Source organism: Pteropus medius, unplaced genomic scaffold (assembly GCF_902729225.1).
Source record: "Pteropus medius unplaced genomic scaffold, Ma_sr-lr_union100, whole genome shotgun sequence".
Lineage (NCBI taxonomy): Eukaryota > Metazoa > Chordata > Mammalia > Chiroptera > Pteropodidae > Pteropus > Pteropus medius.
Window position 1 is genome coordinate 1,635,037 of NW_024343733.1, and position 18,688 is coordinate 1,653,724.

Here is an 18,688-nt window from a genome sequence, read left to right on the forward strand (position 1 = left end):
AACCGGGGCAGGAGGTCGGGGAGGAGACGGGTGGGGACGGCGTAGGAGATGAACAGGAAAAGGAGAGGGGACGATTCTGAGCATCCAAATCCTCCACAGACAGCCAAGAGCCAGCAAGGGACCTTGGAGACAAACCTCAGTTTTACAACGCCGGCTGGCTCCTTGCCAAACACAAGCCCCCTCTTGTTTTACATAAATTGACACTTCCCGGGGGATTCCACCTGGCCAGCCAAAAGGACAGCAAGAAGTGGGTAGTCGGTGCCCTCTCCAGAACCTTCTCTTGGAAATCACTCCTCATTAATTGGGCATTCCAATTACCTTTAACCACAAGCCTGAGAATACAAGGGCACTAAGCAAGTCTCCCGTTTGAAAAATGACCATCTGAGGTTAGAAGCTCAACGCGAATTTAAAATCGGGAAGGAAGGGCTGGAAAAGGAAGGTGGGTTCCCATAGAAGGATTGTCATCTTTTGGGGGTCCCATGAATCCCATGAAATTCCTTGATATTTCATATATTGAGTTTTTAAGAGAGCCCCTTGCTTTACTCGGGTTTTCAGTTGGGGTCTGAGACCCTGATTAAGAAGCCCTAGAGGAAGAAGATGGAGAAGCTGAGTATAGATACTGGAGAGGTGGTGAGAATGGTCAGTTGCCAACATTAAAGGTAGAGATGTTTCTGGACTGGGACTGACAAACGAATCTATTTAGTCTAGAACATCCTGGGCTCTAAGTTTGTCTATCTGCTCTCCGGCTGGAGCGGGGCTCAAAACCCAAACCAGCCAAAATGGAGCCTCGGGGTTCGCCAGTTCCAGAGACCACTTCCTCCCAGGGCCTCAGTAGCCCAATGAAAAAGACTGAGGAGTAGAGGCAAACTCAGTCTTTCCATGAGGAGCTCTAAAGCCACCGTAGTTCCCCAGGTGTGACAGGGCCACAGTCTGCTAGCCCCTGATGATGCTCCATATATATGGTGTACGATGTAAAGACCAGCAACACGCCACTCTGTGAGAGAGAGGTGACGCCAGAGGTGTCAGGGGGACTCACTTTGCTGCTGTCTGTTCCTTTTCTGGGGTTCGTCTGTCATGTCACTACAAAAGGACAAATAGCAGCCTGGTGGGGCGGAATGGGGATTCGCTCCACCCTGAACAAACCAAGGTCACAGCCAGACCTCCGCGCCTTGATTAGCTGTGTGACCCTAGGCAAACCAACCTGGCCTCCGGCTTCACGAGGGCATGGAACCTGTCTCACACCTAAGACTGATCGAGCGTCAGTCTGGGCCGGAGACCGTGCCCAGGGCTCCGTGCCTGCCGGGGCAGTGTTAAAACATGTGGGTGCACTGCGACGCTCTCCTTCTATCCAGGAGGTGGATGCCTGCCCCTCTGCCTCGAATCTGGGCCCACCTGAGTATGTCCCTCAGGCTGTGCAACCAGCAGGATGCAGCGGAAGTGACAAATGCATGTGAGCAAAAGCCACAGGATTGCTTCTTGGTTCCATTAGAGGCAGCCAGCCAGGCATGGAAGGAGCCTGACTCCCCAGAGTCCACCATGCTGGAGAGGCCGCATACAAATGCTCCAGGGGACAGCCCAGCTGAGGTCCCGGCCCAAAGCCAGCATCAACCGCGGGTCACAGGAGTGCACCATCCCCGACGTCCAGCCCTGTCATGCCTTCAGAAATCTGTCACCCCGGCCAACATCTAACTGCAAGCAAGGACCTTCCCAAGTTCCTGACCCACAAACCACGAATAAAACAAAAACGTGTCCCTGTTACTTCTTGTGTCACCTCTTATACAGTGGCAACAAGCAATGCCTGATCGATCTTTCCACCATCAGCATTTACGGAGCATCCCTGAGGGCTGGCAGATTGGAACTGGATGAAATCTGGAGTATTTTGATGGCATTTCGTGGAAGGACTGAGGTCGCCTGCACTTCCTCGTTCCTCTAGTGGGCCATGGATGCATTGAGGAAGGTGATCTCTGGGGCTTTGGTTGTCGTGGATTTAGGGTCACACATAGAGCTGATGGCATAGCTCGGAGCCCAAGGAAAGTTTGGGAGTCATTTGTCTAGGTAGCCACAGCAATCAGGATACACGTATTACCTCGTTTCATCCATACAACAGCCCCGGACATAGGTTCCATAATTATCCCCATTTTACGGATGAGGAGATAGAGGCTCGATGGAGTCAGGGAGCCTGGAGCTACTCAGCGTGGTTGACTAGACCCCACCTCCAGAGCCTGCTTCTCCAACTGTGGGCCTTGCTCCCCTGTGTGTTAATTCATCTCTGCATCCCAGTGCCCGGCATACAGTAGGCACTTAATAAATGTGTGTCAGCTGAATAATAAATCAACAGATCAAAAACGGAACGAATGAACGATGCTCCAGGCTTCAGTTTCCCCGTCTGCGAAAGGGCTTGGAAGGCTGAATTAGATGCTGTCTATTAGATCCCGTGGTCCCTTCTGTCTCTAGAATCCACGCTTCTACGAGATCTTCCGAACCTGACCCCTACTCTATACCCCCAGGTTTCTGGAGCCCTGCCCGCTTCTTCCCCCTCGCTCGAACCCAGAAAACCCTTCTTCCCAACAGATTCAAATCCCCTTCTTCCTCCAGGGCCCAGGGTCCACGTTCTCCATAAAGGTGTCTCTGCACCTCATCTCCCCCCATCCCCACGCCCCCCCAGCCCGGTGTATCTTTGAACTCTAGAAAGTTCAGAACGTGTCTGCGCACATCTTAAAGAATGGAGCGAAAAAGAAACCAGCGTTCTATGAAAACTCAGAGCCCAGATCATTCCACACAGCAATGAAGCTCCCACCACTTTCTTACTAGAATGAGCATTCAGGTGTGATTGCCCCAAATTTCTGTCATTTGCATATCACCTTGACGGTGTTCACTGAATCTTGATACCAGCTGTACTGCCATTTAGTTCATATAGTTCTTTAAATGATCAACCTTCAGCTAATTCCTGTTCTCCTTGCCACCCTTTCTTCCTTCGAACTTAGTCTCATTCTAAGCAATAATGTCTATGAAATCAGTCTGACGTGTCTATGTATCTATGCGCCCTCTAAAATCATCTCATTTGTCACCAGGGTAGGGGTACCGTCATTTGGAAAATACTGATATTTAGGTTTTGATGTTCGTTTGTTTTTTTTAAGCCACAGATTCACCATTCAAAATAACCCTGGCACTTATTTTAATCCGTCTGCTAGAGGCGGGATTTTTATCATGATTTTATTTCTTCGTTGTGCTTTCCCACGGCTCTCCATTTTTATAATAAGCAGTTGTTGCTTCTGTAACTAGAAACCATAAATGAATGTTGGAAAATAACTAAGACATCATCTGCATTTTTCCAAACACGGAGAGTTAGGTGAAGAGAGATAGTGGGGTGAGTGCCCAGACATTTGCCAAGCTAATCCAAAAGTTACTTCTGTGGGCTATGGAGAGTCACGCTCAGCCCTCCATGTAACCCCGCCCCTCGATTAACGCTCAGCCCTCCGTAACCCCGCCCCCTCCCTCCTTTCCATTGTTGAAATCAGAGGAAATTTCACCCTCCTGCTTCTCTCTCTCTGAGCCAGCTGTCACCGGGTGTGTGTGGAACAGGAAACAGGATTAGAAGATTAACAGTGAGCCTGCCTTCCAGCCTGGCTGTTATCACGGACGTCTCCCGAGAGCCACCTTCTCACTTGTCACTACCTATTGCAACCTGGGAGCTGGGACCACAGTCCAGAATAAATTCTGAACAAGGCCAAAACGGGGAGTAGTAGGGAGTCTTGCCCCAAATCAGATACCATTTTATTGAGCCTGACTGAGGAACCAAAGCCTTTCCAGGCACCCTCTCCTACCATTCTTATAAGAACCCTGGAAGGTGGAAGCCATGTTTATTTATGCCCATTTTACAAATGAGGAATCTGAGACTCTGTGAGGTTAAATTATTTGCCCAAGGTCACATGTGGATAAATGCAGAGCAAGAACTGCACCCAGGTTTGTCTGACTCCGAAGCCTTCTGTTAGAGGAACTCTGCTTAGTTCCCTGTCCTTCCCCAGGGCCATCTCCAGGGCACTGGGCAGATGAGCCTGTCAACGCTCCCACCTGGTCACTGGCTAGTTCAGCCCTCTCGCTCCCCAACACAACTCCTAACACAGCCACAAAGACACACATGGCTCTCAGGCTAAGCGTTTTGCTCCAACATGTCAATTACTAAGTGCCTGTGATTGCCGGCCACCCTTTCCTGCTTTCCACCTGCAGTGTCTACCCAGGAAGGACACCTCGTCAAACGCTCGCCAATCTGCAATAATGAGGGGGGTGGTTTGGACAGCCGATTGAAACCAAAGTAGAGTCAGCTGCCTAAATATCTAAGCAGCTGTGTTTAGAACTTTCAGGAAGAGTCTCCAGAATCACTGACAGGTGAGCTCTCAAACTCATTCACTTCCCACCTGTCTCTGCTTCCACGTCTATCAGCCACCCAATCAGCTTTCAAAAGGCAGAGCCCTGGCCTGACTCTAGGAAAGTGGAGAGGGGTTGTGGGGATAGACAGGACTCTATCTGTAGCCAGGGATAGCTTCTTGGAGGAAGGAAAAGCTACGGACCTTAGTGATGGGCAGGAGATGACCGAGAGAAGGAGGACGGGGGAAAGTCTGAGGCAGACCAAACACGCTGTTCAAAGGGCCAAAAATAATGCAAAGAACATAGGCTTGGCGCATGGCTGAAGCAGGGAGGGGGCACTGGAGAGGGACAAAGCGAGGGGAAGTGGCCAGGCCAGAGCGGAAGGGCGTGATCAACCGCTTGAAGGAGTCTGAGCCTTATACTGAGGACCATGGGAGGCCTGAAACATTCTAGGTGTGGAATAACCTCGTCTGACTTCAGTTTTACAAAGATGTCTTTGGCAGCTGCCTGGAGAATGTCCTGGAGGGGAGCATGACTGAAGTGAAGTCTGAATAAATTAGGAGGCTGCAGCAGGCAAGGATGGTGGGGGCTGGTAAGAGAAAGGGGGCGAATTCTAAGATACGTTAAGAAGGTAGAATCGGCAGGACCTGGTGACTGGTTAAGTTTGAGGGGATGATTTTCAACACCTTAAATCCATGACCCCATCTGCCCTTGACCTTGTGGGAAGGAGGGAAGAAGTGGGGTAGAAAAAACCCTTCGGCTGCAGGCTGGAATGGGGGTGGCTTCCATCTAGTCCCTCTCTACATAGCCTGGACCCTTACCTGCAAGAGGACGGAGGCCAGACTTTGTCTTCAGTAGCTAAGCTGCCTACATGACAGAACACCATCCTACTGGGATGGGAGTCTGAACACTGGAGGAATGAGAACTGGGCACTCTGAGCCTAGGGCCACAAAGAGTTTGAGCCCACTCAGCTGTATGTGATATTTGTCATCAACTTTTCCACTAACCGTAAACTAAATCCAGCTCCAATTTCAAAATGCAGACACTTAATGCCACAATTTTTTAAAATAATAATTTAACAACTTGGTTATTTTAGCCACAGAAAGCACTTTTAATAATCCACGATCACGAAGGAAACCAATTATGACAGCAGGAATGAGTGGAGTACGTGCGTCTACCCAAAGATAACGGCGTATTATTTTATTTTTATTTTTTATTAAAATATAGTTAATATACAATATTATATTAGTTTCAGGTGTACGACATAGTCGACACTCATACACCTGACGAGGTGATCATCACACTAAATCTAATCACTCTGTCATTGTACAATTAGAACAGCATTACTGAGTATATTCATACAATTATAGCATAATTGAGTATATTCCCTATGCTGTATATTACATCCCCGTGACTTATGTATAGCTGGAAATTTCTACCTTATTCCCCTTCACCTTTTTTGGCCTTTTATTCCTTAAAAGTATGCAAAGTTAAATCTGATAAGCCTGCGATCTAAAAACAACTTCCACGACGTGTATTTCTAAACCCAGTGTTGAAACCACGACACTACTGCCTTTCTTTCTCTTTCTCTCAGGTCTCTTGTCTTCCTCTGAATGAGTATGTCTGTCCATCTGCCTGACTCTCTCTTTTCGTGTCTTCCAGAAAGGATAAAGAAAAGCTTCCTGAATGACCTCATTTTATTTTGGAACACGAAACCCATCGAAAGGGACAAAAATTAAAAAAACAAAACAAAAAAAAACAACAACAACGTTCTTGGTCAAAGGGATCAAGATGTATTTCTAATTCTCTTGCCATATGGTAACTTATTTTGGAAGCATATCAAGAGGTAGGGAGAGCTTGACGAAATTGGCAATGCTTCTACAAGCCTTTCAAAATCAGACCAAATTCCCACTATATACATTTGCTACAGCCCCTTCTATTCATCATATCAGCAACTGTGACCACAGGATATGTAAAAATACCGAGCAATTTTTATCACCAGCTCCCAAACCCTCAGTGCCCTGGACACCACATAGTGTCAAGTTTGTCTGTATTTCACCCCCAGGAAATCAAGTCGCTAACTTCCCTTTCATTTACCAAGAGCTGTTGCCAGGAAGAAAATCATTCGTCGGCTGCGACTTATGGGAAGAAAAAGAGCGAGGATGTCACTAGAAAAACAGACACAGCAAAGAAAGAGGAGAACATGATAGCTTTGTCCCCCAGGCAGATGGAGGAGGCCAAATCCTCTCGTACTTTCTCCCCCCAGAAAATACACTCTCTGGGTTGCATAGTCGAGGAAACCACACGTGAGGGTTATCAGAAAGTGGGATTCGAGAAGGCTCATTCTTTTTCTCAATGGCTAACGGGGCCCCGTTTCTCGGTGCCTGATGGGTGCAGGATGGCTGGTGGAGGGAGGCGCCATGTTGCTGCTGGCTCACCTGGGTAATCTGGGGGTATGTGGAGAGGAAGGAGCGAGGAACCCACTCCCTTACCTTTGCATTCTTGACATCCTGTGCAGCTCCATGTCATCACTGCCCCGGAACCCTTTAGCAAAGGGATTATTCTCAATCTTTAATTGGGTGATCTGAGGGAAGGAGAGAGAGAGAGTTGGTTTTCCCTTGATTGCTACAAGACTACCTCAGGACGTGAGCTAAGAATGCGTCATGGAAAACGCGGCCTCTGGCGACCAAGAAAAGCAAATTGAGCCGGTCACGTCAAAGAGACCTACCACTTCGGGAGGAAGCTTTGAAAAAAAAAAAATGTTCTCCATCAGATTGCTTTAAAATGGCGGGGGCGGGGGGAGCTAGATTTGGCTTGCCTGTTAATTAAAGTCATACTCTGCATCATCATAGCCAGGTTTCATCGTTGCTATTGAAGCTCAGGATTGTGTGTTTCAAACGCCAACCAGGCCTCGGTGGGCTGGTCCCTGCTTCTCCTTCGAAAAGCTGTGCATCTTGGCACGGCGTCACACACCCTGCAGCGTGGCAGTCTCCATGTGGAAGGACTTGACTACTGCTTTCAAAATCCTACCATGCCTCATTTCGTGCTCAGTCCATAGTTTCACGTATAGACTTTGCTGGCTCGGGCGGAAAACGGTGTCTAATGAAATAAACACCAACCCATAGAATTATAACATATGTGGTAGCCATCCGATAGCTTCCGAAGCTCTTTTGGTTTTTTTTTTTTAGGTAAGAAAGAGAGAGCCCTCTTCTTGGAAAGTTTTGTTGCAATGTACAAAACTTAGCAGTAGAAGCGGGTCTTTGGTTAGAGGCCCAGAACTTTCGTGTAAACCATCCACGTAGAGTCTACTGCCGTGAATGAACGCTACCAGATACGGGGCAGAGAATGTGTCCACATAGCATTTGCTAGAAGCAGTTCCTAAAACACTGCAAGTGAATTGTGACAAGTCACCAGGGCAGCATTCACCAAAGCTCAATCATTGAAAGTTCACCGTCTCCATATCATCTCTGTATAGCACCTGGGAACCGGTCCGCTTAATATTCTTATTTAAATCTAACCACTTCTTACTTAAATTCGTTTCATACGAAGTATTACGTCACTTCTAGATGTCAAACTAGAATCACTTGCTGTTCAAGAAAAAGAAAACAGATATATCCAATTCCCTCTACTGGTCCCCGCAGAAAGCTCTCAACTCAAGGCCTACTTTCTCCTTGTGGCAAAGGAAGATTAAACACTTTTAGAGCTGTAGTTAACACACGTGGATACTGAACTAAGGCTCTCTCTCCCTGACAGATGAATCGAAAGAGAACTTTCTACGATTCTATCATTTTCAAGTAACGCCCCGCCCCCCCAAAAAATCACATCTACGCCCAGTAGTACAGTTATAGCCTTTGAGGAACTCTGTACCAGGGGTAATTAATAAAGGCACCCTCTAATTTGTCCACTGAGGGGCAGGCATTCTCGTATGTTCTGTTTTCTAGAAGACAGATTGCTTATGGAGGTCTTCTAAAGACTCTATAATGAATATAAAATTACTATATATCTACGTGTGTGCGTTCACAATAGAAATATATGTACATTTAACATTTAAAAAATGTACAATCCCAACAATATGACATTTTGGAAAAAGGGAAAACTGTGAAGACGGTAAAAAGATGAGTGGCTGCCAGGATTGAGGGTGGGCAAACAGGCAGAGCACGGAGGATTTTTAAGGCAGTGAAAGTATCCTGTATCACACAATAACGGTGGGTACGGGTCCTTATATGCTCGTCCAAACTTGAAGAACATACACCACCAAGAGTGAACCATAATGTACACTACAGATTTTGGGGGACACGGCATGTCGGTGCAGGTTCATGGATTGTGACAGCTGTCCCACTCTAGTGGGGGACATGGATAGTGGGGGAGTCTGTGTGTGTGGCGGAGGACAGGGAACATGTGGGAACTCTCTGTACCTTCTGCTCAACTTTCCTGGGAACCTAAAACTGCTCTAAAAAAATCGATTAAAAAACATTGTTTTCACACGCATGGGTACTTATATGTCTACACATTCCCTCCTCCCTAATTTTTTTAAAGATGGTACCCATTCCTGCAGCTTTCTGATTTCGACTTGACAGGTCAGAATGAGTAGACAAGTCTACCAAACCCCCTGAAAATACAGTCTTTTAAATGTGCTCTTCTGAATCCAGTTCTATCTCGAGTGTAAAAGCCCATCTAACAGGGCGCTTTTTCTCACTCCGGCTTTGTCACAATAAAATGTGACCCACTTCTTCACAATCATTTTCTTCACAATCATTAGGGCAAAAAAAAAAAAAAAAGAGAGAAAACATAAAAAGGGTGAGTTTTGATATTTCATCAGGAGAAATCTTTTGCTCAAACCCATTCTTTGCACCTCAGTTTACTTTTACCTAATTCTTGAACTGATCATCATAGCTTCCAAAAATACGATTGCATAGGATAAGCCCAATTTGCTGTAGAGACACTTAGGTGTGTTGATCTTACATACATCTTGCTCCGGACACTGAGTATAGATGCCTACAGGACATAAGAATTTCCCTCGAGAAATGTCAACATACAAGCTTGGCTTCCGGTGAAAATGTCCATCTTATTTCTTAATCAAAATGTCATCTTCATTTCGATATGTATGATAACCCTGTCCTTGAAATTCCCCTCTCATGTGCTGCGAGTCAGCTAGCTTACTCACGGGCACACAAACACACAGAGACACGGGGATCTCTGAATTCTACCAGCAGGCCCCCCTGAAGGGGACTTCCATTAGTCATACAAACGTACTCCCTCCAAAAGGAGCATAAAACCGGATATCCAGGGGAGGGTTGGAGGTGGAGGGAAAAAAACAAATATAAATGCCAGCTCCAACCAGTGAGACAGAGGTTGTAAAAATTAATGAGAATAATTGTTGTGAATTCTTGCTTTTGAAAAAAAAAAAAAAGGAAAGAAAAAATCCTCACGAGGGCCAAAAATCTTAATTATGTCTCTCTATTAGGGGTTCATTTCCTGGTCCCAACCAGAAAGCTCATACCTCATAAATACAGGCTCCTTACACAATGATTTAAGCAGGAGGAAAATGCCTTTTAATGGCAAAGTAAGTTAATATCGGGGGATAGACGTGTTCGCATACACGGCCATTGTTGCAAGAGCAAGGAAACGAAGTTCCCACGTGACCTTTTTTTAACACCTAAATATTTCTAGGGATCGCTCCGGGAGCTGCTGACAACTGCAGCGAAAACCTTACAAAAACGCGTTTCACAGAGTGAACGTCACTGGGGAAGATTCGAGTTTTTAAATATCTTTTTCAAGCTGTCAACCATCTGGGGAAATAACTCCCAAATCCAGCTTAGGGTCGCAGCTGGGCTGAGGAAATATGTCGTGTCATTAACAGCCCTGTGGTACCCGGCGTGTGACTGCAGCCTAAGAAATGAGCTCCGCCACATACCTGCCTCCACCTGGTACCTGCGTCCTAGCAGTGAAGGTCATTGTGAAGGCACTGAGCCCTTCTGACCAAACGTCGGTGGCTCGCATTTTTCCAAACTGTTCTTGCAATTTAATCACCCAGATTGCTTTTCTTTCCCGCTCACTTATCCGAAGCGTAACGCTGGGCAAATAGTCCTTGAATTGACCACATGATCAGCGAATGAACTAACTAAACCACAAAGACTAACCTTTTGTGGTTTTTCAACCACAGAGCAATAAGAACTTATTTTAAAATCTCAGTCTTTCTGGTTCTAAAACAGGGTAGGAAAGTGTTTTCCAGAGCCTGCATTTTACAAATTGATCATTAAGTAGTCAATCAATGCGATTGTCACCAACTTTCTGTGCTCACTCTTGTGCCGCAGCCTGTGCAACATTTACCACGGATTATCTCCCGTAACCCTTACAACGATAACAACAAATAATTCTCCCACTACCCCCACTTCACAGATGCGGAAAACTGAGTTAAGTAACTTGCCCAAAGTCAAACGAATTTGAACCCGGGCAGCCTGCCTCCAGAGTCCCACCTGAACCCCATGAGATGGTGAGTAAGAGCTCAGGTGACTTCTACCCATGAAGTCAGGAGCCTCAACACCCGGTCCAGGTGGGACAATAAAGTAACAAGACAGAGTCCACAAATCACGCTCAGCCTGGCCCGCTGATTTAAGTCACACATCATATATCCACGCGGGGAACATTTGCAGCAGCCCTGGACTTGAACTGGGAAACTGTACTGCTTTAGGCTTTCTCCTGATGAAGAAAGTACGTGCCTTTGGCTCTATACAACTAAAAAGCGGGGGAAACCGCATACGGGGGAGAGTGACAGAAAGTCGTCTCCCATGAAATCCTTCTTCCGGATGTCAGGCTGGCTAAAAAGACCCGTATGCAGAGCTCAACTGGGCTCCCTGGACCGACCCAAAAGAAAAGAAGCAAACCCTGTGTGTGAACCCTTTGTGTGGTCATCGGATACGTAAATATCCAAATGTATATATACTTGGAGATGCACGTTCTTAGATCCATGAGCATTTAGACACACAGTCTCCTAGTTCGTGCTCAGGACTCACACACACACACACACACCCCATTGGGCTTTCATTCACGGAGATCACTAAACCTATTCATCAGAGAAGACGTGTTTTTAAAGAATAGAAATCTGATAGAGCAGAGAATTATAATCTGAAATTTACATAATGCTATTAACCAATGTTACCTCAAAATTTTTAATTTTTTAAATGGGGGGAAAAGAAATTTGGGGTGTGTTGGGTATATTCAGAAGTGGTTATGGTGATAGTCTCCTGGATATGAGTTGAACTTATCAAATCGTATACTTCCAATACTGTAGTTTATCGTATGACAATTATGCCTTGATAGAGCTGTAAACGAAGAGAGAGAGAATTCCCTCTCATCGACCCACACCTCATGGACCCCAAGATCTTAACTACACAGAGCTTAGAATTTTCACCAAAGGATCTGAGCACACCCACAGGTTTCTTCAGGTCACTGTCATGTGTACACCACTTCCTGTCCTTTCTGTATGAACATGAGCTTTCTTGGCAGAAAAAAAAAAAAAAAAAAAAAAAAAAAAAAGAAAGAAAAAGAAAAAAGTAGAGAAAGAAAAAGAAAAAAGAAAAGAAAAAAAATCCTACATATTTTTGGACCCTCTAAACCTATATATATTGCATTTTTTCCATTTTTTTCCCTGTGACTGTCACCACAAAGTCAAACATAAGTTTACAGCAACCACAGAAGAAACAGGTTTCTAGCAGCCAGACTCAAAATTAGCCTGAAATAATTTTGCAACTTTCAAGACATTTAGTCTTAATGTTTTGGCTCCTGTTGGTTCTTCTGGGGAGAACTCAGAAAAATTTTCTTTCCCTTTTAAAAAGTAATTGCATTTTAGGGGGAATGAGCTTTCTTCTGGAGAGAAGCTCTCTTGAGACCTGGGTTCCCAGACAGGCCTTGTGGCCTGAAAGAGACTATCCATCACAGTTTGGCCCGGTCACTGACAATTTGAATTTGGAGATGGCCCACAGCATTTTGTAATTGCCCTGACTTCTCTGGGGGGCGCTTAGCTGACACCCTGTTTGGACTGGCATGACCCTCACTGGGTGACTGGAGGCTTGTGGGTGCTCTCACCCCCAACATGTCCTCTCCTGCAGGTGGGAGAGGCGCTGTGGAGGGGGAGAGATGTCACCATCTCATGTCTATCTCTTTAAGTTCTCCATGGGACCCACTCTCACTGATTCCCATATGGAGACCCCCTCCTCTCCCCTACAAACAGCCCTCTAACCCCAAATCACTGTGAATACTCTTAACAGTTTACAGCTCGGCAGTAGCAGAGGCCCCTCCCCTGCTCCCATATCTTGCCATTTCAGATTCCAGATCCTTTCATCACCAGCCTTAGGAATCATTCAGTCCCGCTGCCCCCATCAATACAACGGATCCACATGCACTCAGGTTTCTAAAGAACAGACATGAACCATGACAAGTCAAAACGAACCCTTTCTCATGAGGAAGACTAAATAACGCTCCCCCGGCCTGCAGTTATGGGGCGTATGTTCCAATATAGTTATCAAGCTTTGAAATGCCCAAAGCAGGGCCTGTATTTCAAAACAGTGTGGGGTCTGACATTGACACAATCATTCTGGCATCACCCCACTTCTAGCTGCAGCCACTTTCTCCCAAACAACTCACTGGCACGCCGCTCCCCTGCACCCCCCACCCCAAAGACACACAAAGACCAGGCTGTGGTTTTGCAGAATCCTGTCTAAGTCCTAGGAGCGGTGGTCTAGGCTGCCGGTGGCACAGCTTGATCAGTTTTTGTTTTTGTTTTTGTTTTAACAGTGCAAACCATGCTTTAGCATGTGGTCCAGGGGGCAGTAATTGCTGAAACCAATTAGAGAAGCATCTGGAAAATCCAAACCCAAGGTTTCCGGTAACTTTGCCACCTGCCCAGATTCGACTTGAAATGCATCCAAAAGGCAGAGTGGAAGGGAGAAGTTGATTGACCCCATTGGAAAAGTGTCCCCGGGATGGGTGGCCCCAGGCCTCCACCCCAGAGCACGGAGTCATGAAGTCAAGTGATGTGTTTTTTACTGATCATTTCATGAGTGCTGTGGGATGCCTTCTTGAGCGTCTGGGCATCTATGGTTTGACGAGGTTTTTTTTTTCTAATTGGTGTTTGTGTGTGTGTGAGAGAGAGAGAGAGAGAAAGAGAGAGAATATTTGTGAAGCCCAGTGAATATAGTACAAACAACCATAATTCTTAGGCTTCGGCTCTGTCTCATTCCCAGCCCCCGGGGATAGAAGTTGACGCCCACTGTGTAGACACCCCTGCAGAGTCAGGAGAAGGAGCAGGCAGCCCAGGCCCTCTGGTTCCCTGGCACCGGGTCCTGGGCTTACCTTGTGATTCTGGTAGGAAGTCACCGCGATAAATGCTGTCTCAGGAAAGACATGGGTGCAGAAAGCAGTATTTTTTGAACCAAATCCATTATTTTCGTCCGCTTTCACGATGTGTAATCTGGGCTGGTATTTGTGCATGGAATTTAGAATAATCTAAAAATAATAAAGAAAATGAGATTGTAAGAAAAATGAACACCCCTTTGTTTCCAGATAAAACCCGGCTCTCTACCCCACCCCATCCCCCCAAATTAGCCTCCTTATATAGGCTCTCGAAAAATAGTCCGATTTTTTTTTCTCCTGTTTTGAAAAGGGGCCAGTGATTTCATTAAAAAGAAACATTTCAAAAATGACAATTTCCAACCGAAAAAGCCAGGGTAATATTCCAGGAATCTACCCAAAGCACACACGGCAGTAAATCAGAATTCTTAATAAAGTTTGCTTAATAAATTAACTCCCCTGCGTAGGGCCCTTCCCGCCCCCAACGGGACCAATGCGAGCCTGGAGCAAGAAACTGGTGTCCCGGGGCACGCCTGGGTGACAGTTTTGGAATGAAAAGGGAGAAGAAACAAACAAATAAACAATCAAACATACAAATAACCCCCTCCACTAAAAAAGAAAAGAAAACTCTAAGAGATGTAAAGGAAGAGATCAAGCGTTGGCAGAACTGGAATAAAAATCAAGGGCTTGGCCCTTTGTTTGGAAAATGTACGAAGTGGAGTCAATGAAAAAGGATAATGGGTTAGGGGCTGGGACTCTTGAGGACGGTGAGATTGGGGGTGGGGTGGGGTGGGGGAGGCACCGTCCCCACCTTCCCCGTGGGACAAGGACCTGGTTGGCTTGAGGTTGCCTTTCTGCGACTTAGTCAACATTTCAGGATCCACAACTGGAATTATCTGCAGACTTGGTCCCAGACAGCACTTTGTGGTGGGGGGCATAATCTTTTTCTCCTACCTTGCAATCTTCTCCGTATTTGGGGTGCTCCCAGGGACAAGGTGGGGTCTGACTGCTGTAGCTGCGCTGTTCTTACAACCACTAGAGTCACTAGCAGGAGTGGGGGGTGGGGGAGCCTCCAGGATCCAGACCCGCATCCTTGCTAGTAAACCGAGTTTGTTGTTCTGAGGATGCCTGGGTTTGCATGCTCCTGGGAGGCTGTGACCGCTAACGTTTATCAAAAACGTTCTGATCGATGCCCACCGAATGGGCGAGTCGCCACGCTTAACGGGCTGAAAATCTGGCCTGCGCTTTCCCCGGGACCGCAAGCCGGAGCGGCGAGGTCCTGTCTGTGCCTTTGATTATTTGCATTGATGACCCTGGGGCAGGGTTCTTGCGCCAACCCTCGAGACCCGCCTGGAGGAGGGGGAGGGTCCCGCGCCTCCCCGAACCCGGCCGCGCGGCCGTAATCTCCGGCCGCCGGGGTCCGGCCGCCTCCCTGGCCGATAGCGACGCCGGCGCGGGCGGCGTGGCGACAGAGAGACGCAGCGGGGCCCCGCGGGCCGCCGACGCCCCGGGCCGACGCGGCCATCGTCCCGGCTTAGCCAAATTGCTTTGACGGCCGGGGACAGTGTGGAGACATCAGCGCGAGGGCGATCTAATGGTCCCTAATTTCATTAGGACGACGGCTCGAGGCTCGCAGTCCGGGGAGGTTGGGGCGGGAATACGTGGCAGCTGGAGAGACCAGAGCAGCTCAAAGCGCGGCTCCCTCTTCCCCCGCAGGGAAGGACCCGAAACCGAGCCCGGGTGCCCGGGGCTCGGTTTCGGGGCTGTGCACTGTCCCCAGGAGTCCACCCTAGCGCGCGACCCCAAAGGCGCGCCCGGAGGCGCAGAGGGGAAGCTAAGAGCCTCAATGGGACTGGGGGACCGTCCTGCATCCCGGCTCCAAGGTCCCACGGAGGCCCCCACCATAGGGGTCCCTGCCTTCAGTTCAGAAGGGCTCCAGCCAGCCGGAAGATGCCCGCGGGACCTTCACAAAATAGTCCCGTCTCTCCCCAGCGCTTAACCTACAGTATCGGTTCAGGACCCGCAGGCACGACCCCCTCGAGGTCATTTCTGCGCTGGGGTGCATCGGCAAGCAGGACGCCGCTGACAGAACATATTGCTTTACATGGAAAGGCGACAGCGACAGCGCGAAAAGGGAACCGGTGGTCAGCAGTTCAATCTCCCCACCAGCGAAGGCTGCATGAAGCCGATCCGTGGAGGGTCCGGCCGCCCCTTCCCCCCCAGATCCCCCCCACCCGCGGGTTCAGCGCTTCAGCCCTAAGGCCCCTCAAGTCCCATTTGGACCTCCACAAACTGTCTTCCCGGTTAAATCCATTCACATCTATCCCCTCGTGTCCTCAAATTGGGGATCATAGATCTGTCCATTCTCTCTAAAAAGACAACATGGCGGGACAGGGACCACTTTTGGGATTGGAGACCTGGCCTCAAATCCTGTACCCAAATACAAGCTGTATGACCTTGGACAAGTCCCCTCCCTTCTCCTGGACTCGCAGTTACAAAGGCTGCCTGTTTCTGTCCCCTGTTTAGGGGGTCGGATGCCCTAACACAAATGATAATGGTGGAATCATCAAGCTAAGGGTTCTAAACTCCGGACTCAGAGATGGTGTTCTGTTTTGGTGATTGATTATTTCCAACGAAGAGATTTGGGGACATTTTCCCCCCAATCGAGTGTTTTATTCTTCCTTTGTTTTTCTTTGGGGAAGAAAGAGCGATGCCTTGTGGAGCATCTGCTAAAAGCTATCCATCTCTTGGAGGGCGGGGTCTGCACACTCAAAATCCTACACAGTTTCAGGGGGCCTGCCAGGCCCCTCACTCCTGGGGCTAATGGGGCTCCAGGTTTTGGTCCCTGGTTTACGTTTATCTGCTCTGGGCACGGTGAGGGGAGAGGAAATTTGAAAGGAAAAACAAAACAAAACAGATCTGCCCAAGAGTATCAAGCTAAAAGGGGCCGGAGCAGCAGAGTTCACCTCTGTGGGTTGGTTCATCCATCAGTAAAAGATGGGGCAGGTGGCCTGGGGTCCCCCTCTCAGCTAGAGCATCCCAACACTAAGGCAGAGTTTGGAAGGGGGTGAAGAAGGTATGTGGCTCCCATCAGTGGTCCAGTCTCTATGCCGTCTGTGCTGAGTGCCCACTGGGTAAGTGGGAACACGTTTCGCCCCCACACACACGCCCACTGCAGGACTAAAACACAGCTCCCCACCCCTAATTACAAACAGGATTGGGGTGCAGATCCAGCTCTCAGCCTCAACACATCCAGGCCCGAATGTGCAGCTTCGGTCACCCCATGTCCCCCACTCCTCAGGAAAGGCAGAGGGTTGGGGCTGGCGGTGGGGATGCAGCACGAGCCCCAGGCCTGGGAACCGGGGCCCCACCTTCATCCCCCCCAAGAAAGACAGACCAGCGCATGGGATAGTGGACCACAGGGAGGACTGCAGAGGGGCAAATGTCTGAGATGGGGAGAGGTGGAGACAGAGAAGGAGGAGAATTAGAAGGCGAGAGAAATAAGAGAAAAAGAGAGAAGAATGGGAAAGAGAAAGGGAGGTCATCTATAGTTGTAAAGGGTGAAATGGAGCGAGGGAAGGGTGGGTGCGAGGGGCCAAGAAGAGAGAGGAACTGGACGAGAAGAAGGGAGAGAGAGGGGAGAGGGAATGGGTTAGGGAGGGAGGGAGACAGAGGAGCAGAGAGGAGCGGGCATGGAGCTGAGGATGCCAGGCCGCGCTGTAGGGGGTACTTACGTGCCCGAAAGGGTCCAGGTGGTTGTTGGTGAGCTTGAGTTTCTGGAAGGAGACGAGCTGCCGCATCCAGTGCGCCCCGGTGGCCGGTGAGTCCGGGTGCACGTACAGGCGGCCGGGCATGGCGGGCTCCGCCTTGCCTGTCACAGACCTAGACCAAGGAGAGGCGAACCGCCCGGCCTTAGCGCCCCGAGGGGCCGGCCGGTTCCTGCACCGGCCCCGGGCTGCCGAGTGATGCGCGTGGGGCCTCGCAGCCTCTCGCTGCCTACCAGCCAGCGGCGGGTTTTCTGGGAGCCTGGATGTGCGAAAAAGTCTTGGAAAACTCCTTGAGGGCTTTCAGAGGGGGCTTCCTCTTCAAACCTCTGCACTTTTGGCAGCCACGGGAGCAAGCTGCCCGAGGAATGGGCCTCTCCTCTCTTGCCTGTTTTACTCAAATACCACGGGCCGATTTTGCAATTTCATAAAAAGGCATGTTCAAAGCGGGTAACTCATAAAAAGTAACTGTAAATGGTTTATACCCCCAAATACCTCCAGCGCGTGGTAACAATACCCTTTTTAGAAATCCACAGCCCGCGGGTGCAGCAATAGACGTAGGCACTTGGCTTGCTCTGAGCCTCAGTTTTCTCGTCTCTAAAATGGGGACTAACGGCCGCTATTTCTTTTCCTCGGGGTGAGGTCAGGAGGATGCAACGGGATAGGCAGCAAAAGCCTCTAGCACACAGTAGGGATTCAAGAAAACGTTTAAGGGTCGGTCGGGGGAGTGCCCTTCTCACCTGCCACTCTGGTGCCTACCATTTATTATCTGCAAACTTGTATCTGTGGTCGTCGGCGGGGACAATGTCCATGAGGAGAATGTACTTTGTTTTGGGGTTAAGGCCAGTCACCTTCACTTTGTAACTGGGAAACATCCGTCTAGGAGAGGAAGAGAGAGAGAGGGGAGGGCGGGGGTGGGGGAGAGAATTAAAGCTGATAGTCTACCGAACGTGTCCATACATGTTCATGGCAGAAGTGATTCCCCGGGAAACGTGGAAAAGGCGCCCCAACTCCACTCTTGCTGAGATCCACCCCAGGTTTCCCTTGAACTTATGGAGAGGAGAAAGGCAGCTGTGTGCATCTAGGAAGAAATCAGAAACCAGGAGGCCAGGGCTCCTAGAGAACAGGTTGTGTAGACAGCCTGCGAGGGACCCCCATTTCGACTCTTGCTACATGCGCGTTTCAGAGCCAGACACCTACTTTTTCATTGA

The 18,688-nt window shown here is 48.6% G+C and overlaps 1 protein-coding gene across 4 annotated transcripts in view; it reads right to left on the reverse strand.

The window, feature by feature from the left end:
• Nucleotides 1-18,688, reverse strand: part of TBX5 (T-box transcription factor 5) — a 44,067-nt gene that overhangs the window by 16,865 nt on the left and 8,514 nt on the right. For all 4 annotated transcript variants that reach the window (XM_039868217.1, XM_039868216.1, XM_039868218.1 and 1 more), the window contains exons 4-7: nt 18,237-18,356; nt 17,448-17,595; nt 13,717-13,869; nt 6,858-6,949 (exon numbers count right to left, since the gene is read on the reverse strand). In XM_039868217.1, coding sequence (XP_039724151.1) covers nt 6,858-6,949; nt 13,717-13,869; nt 17,448-17,595; nt 18,237-18,356 — 513 coding nt within the window. The remainder of the gene's footprint in view (nt 1-6,857; nt 6,950-13,716; nt 13,870-17,447; nt 17,596-18,236; nt 18,357-18,688) is intronic.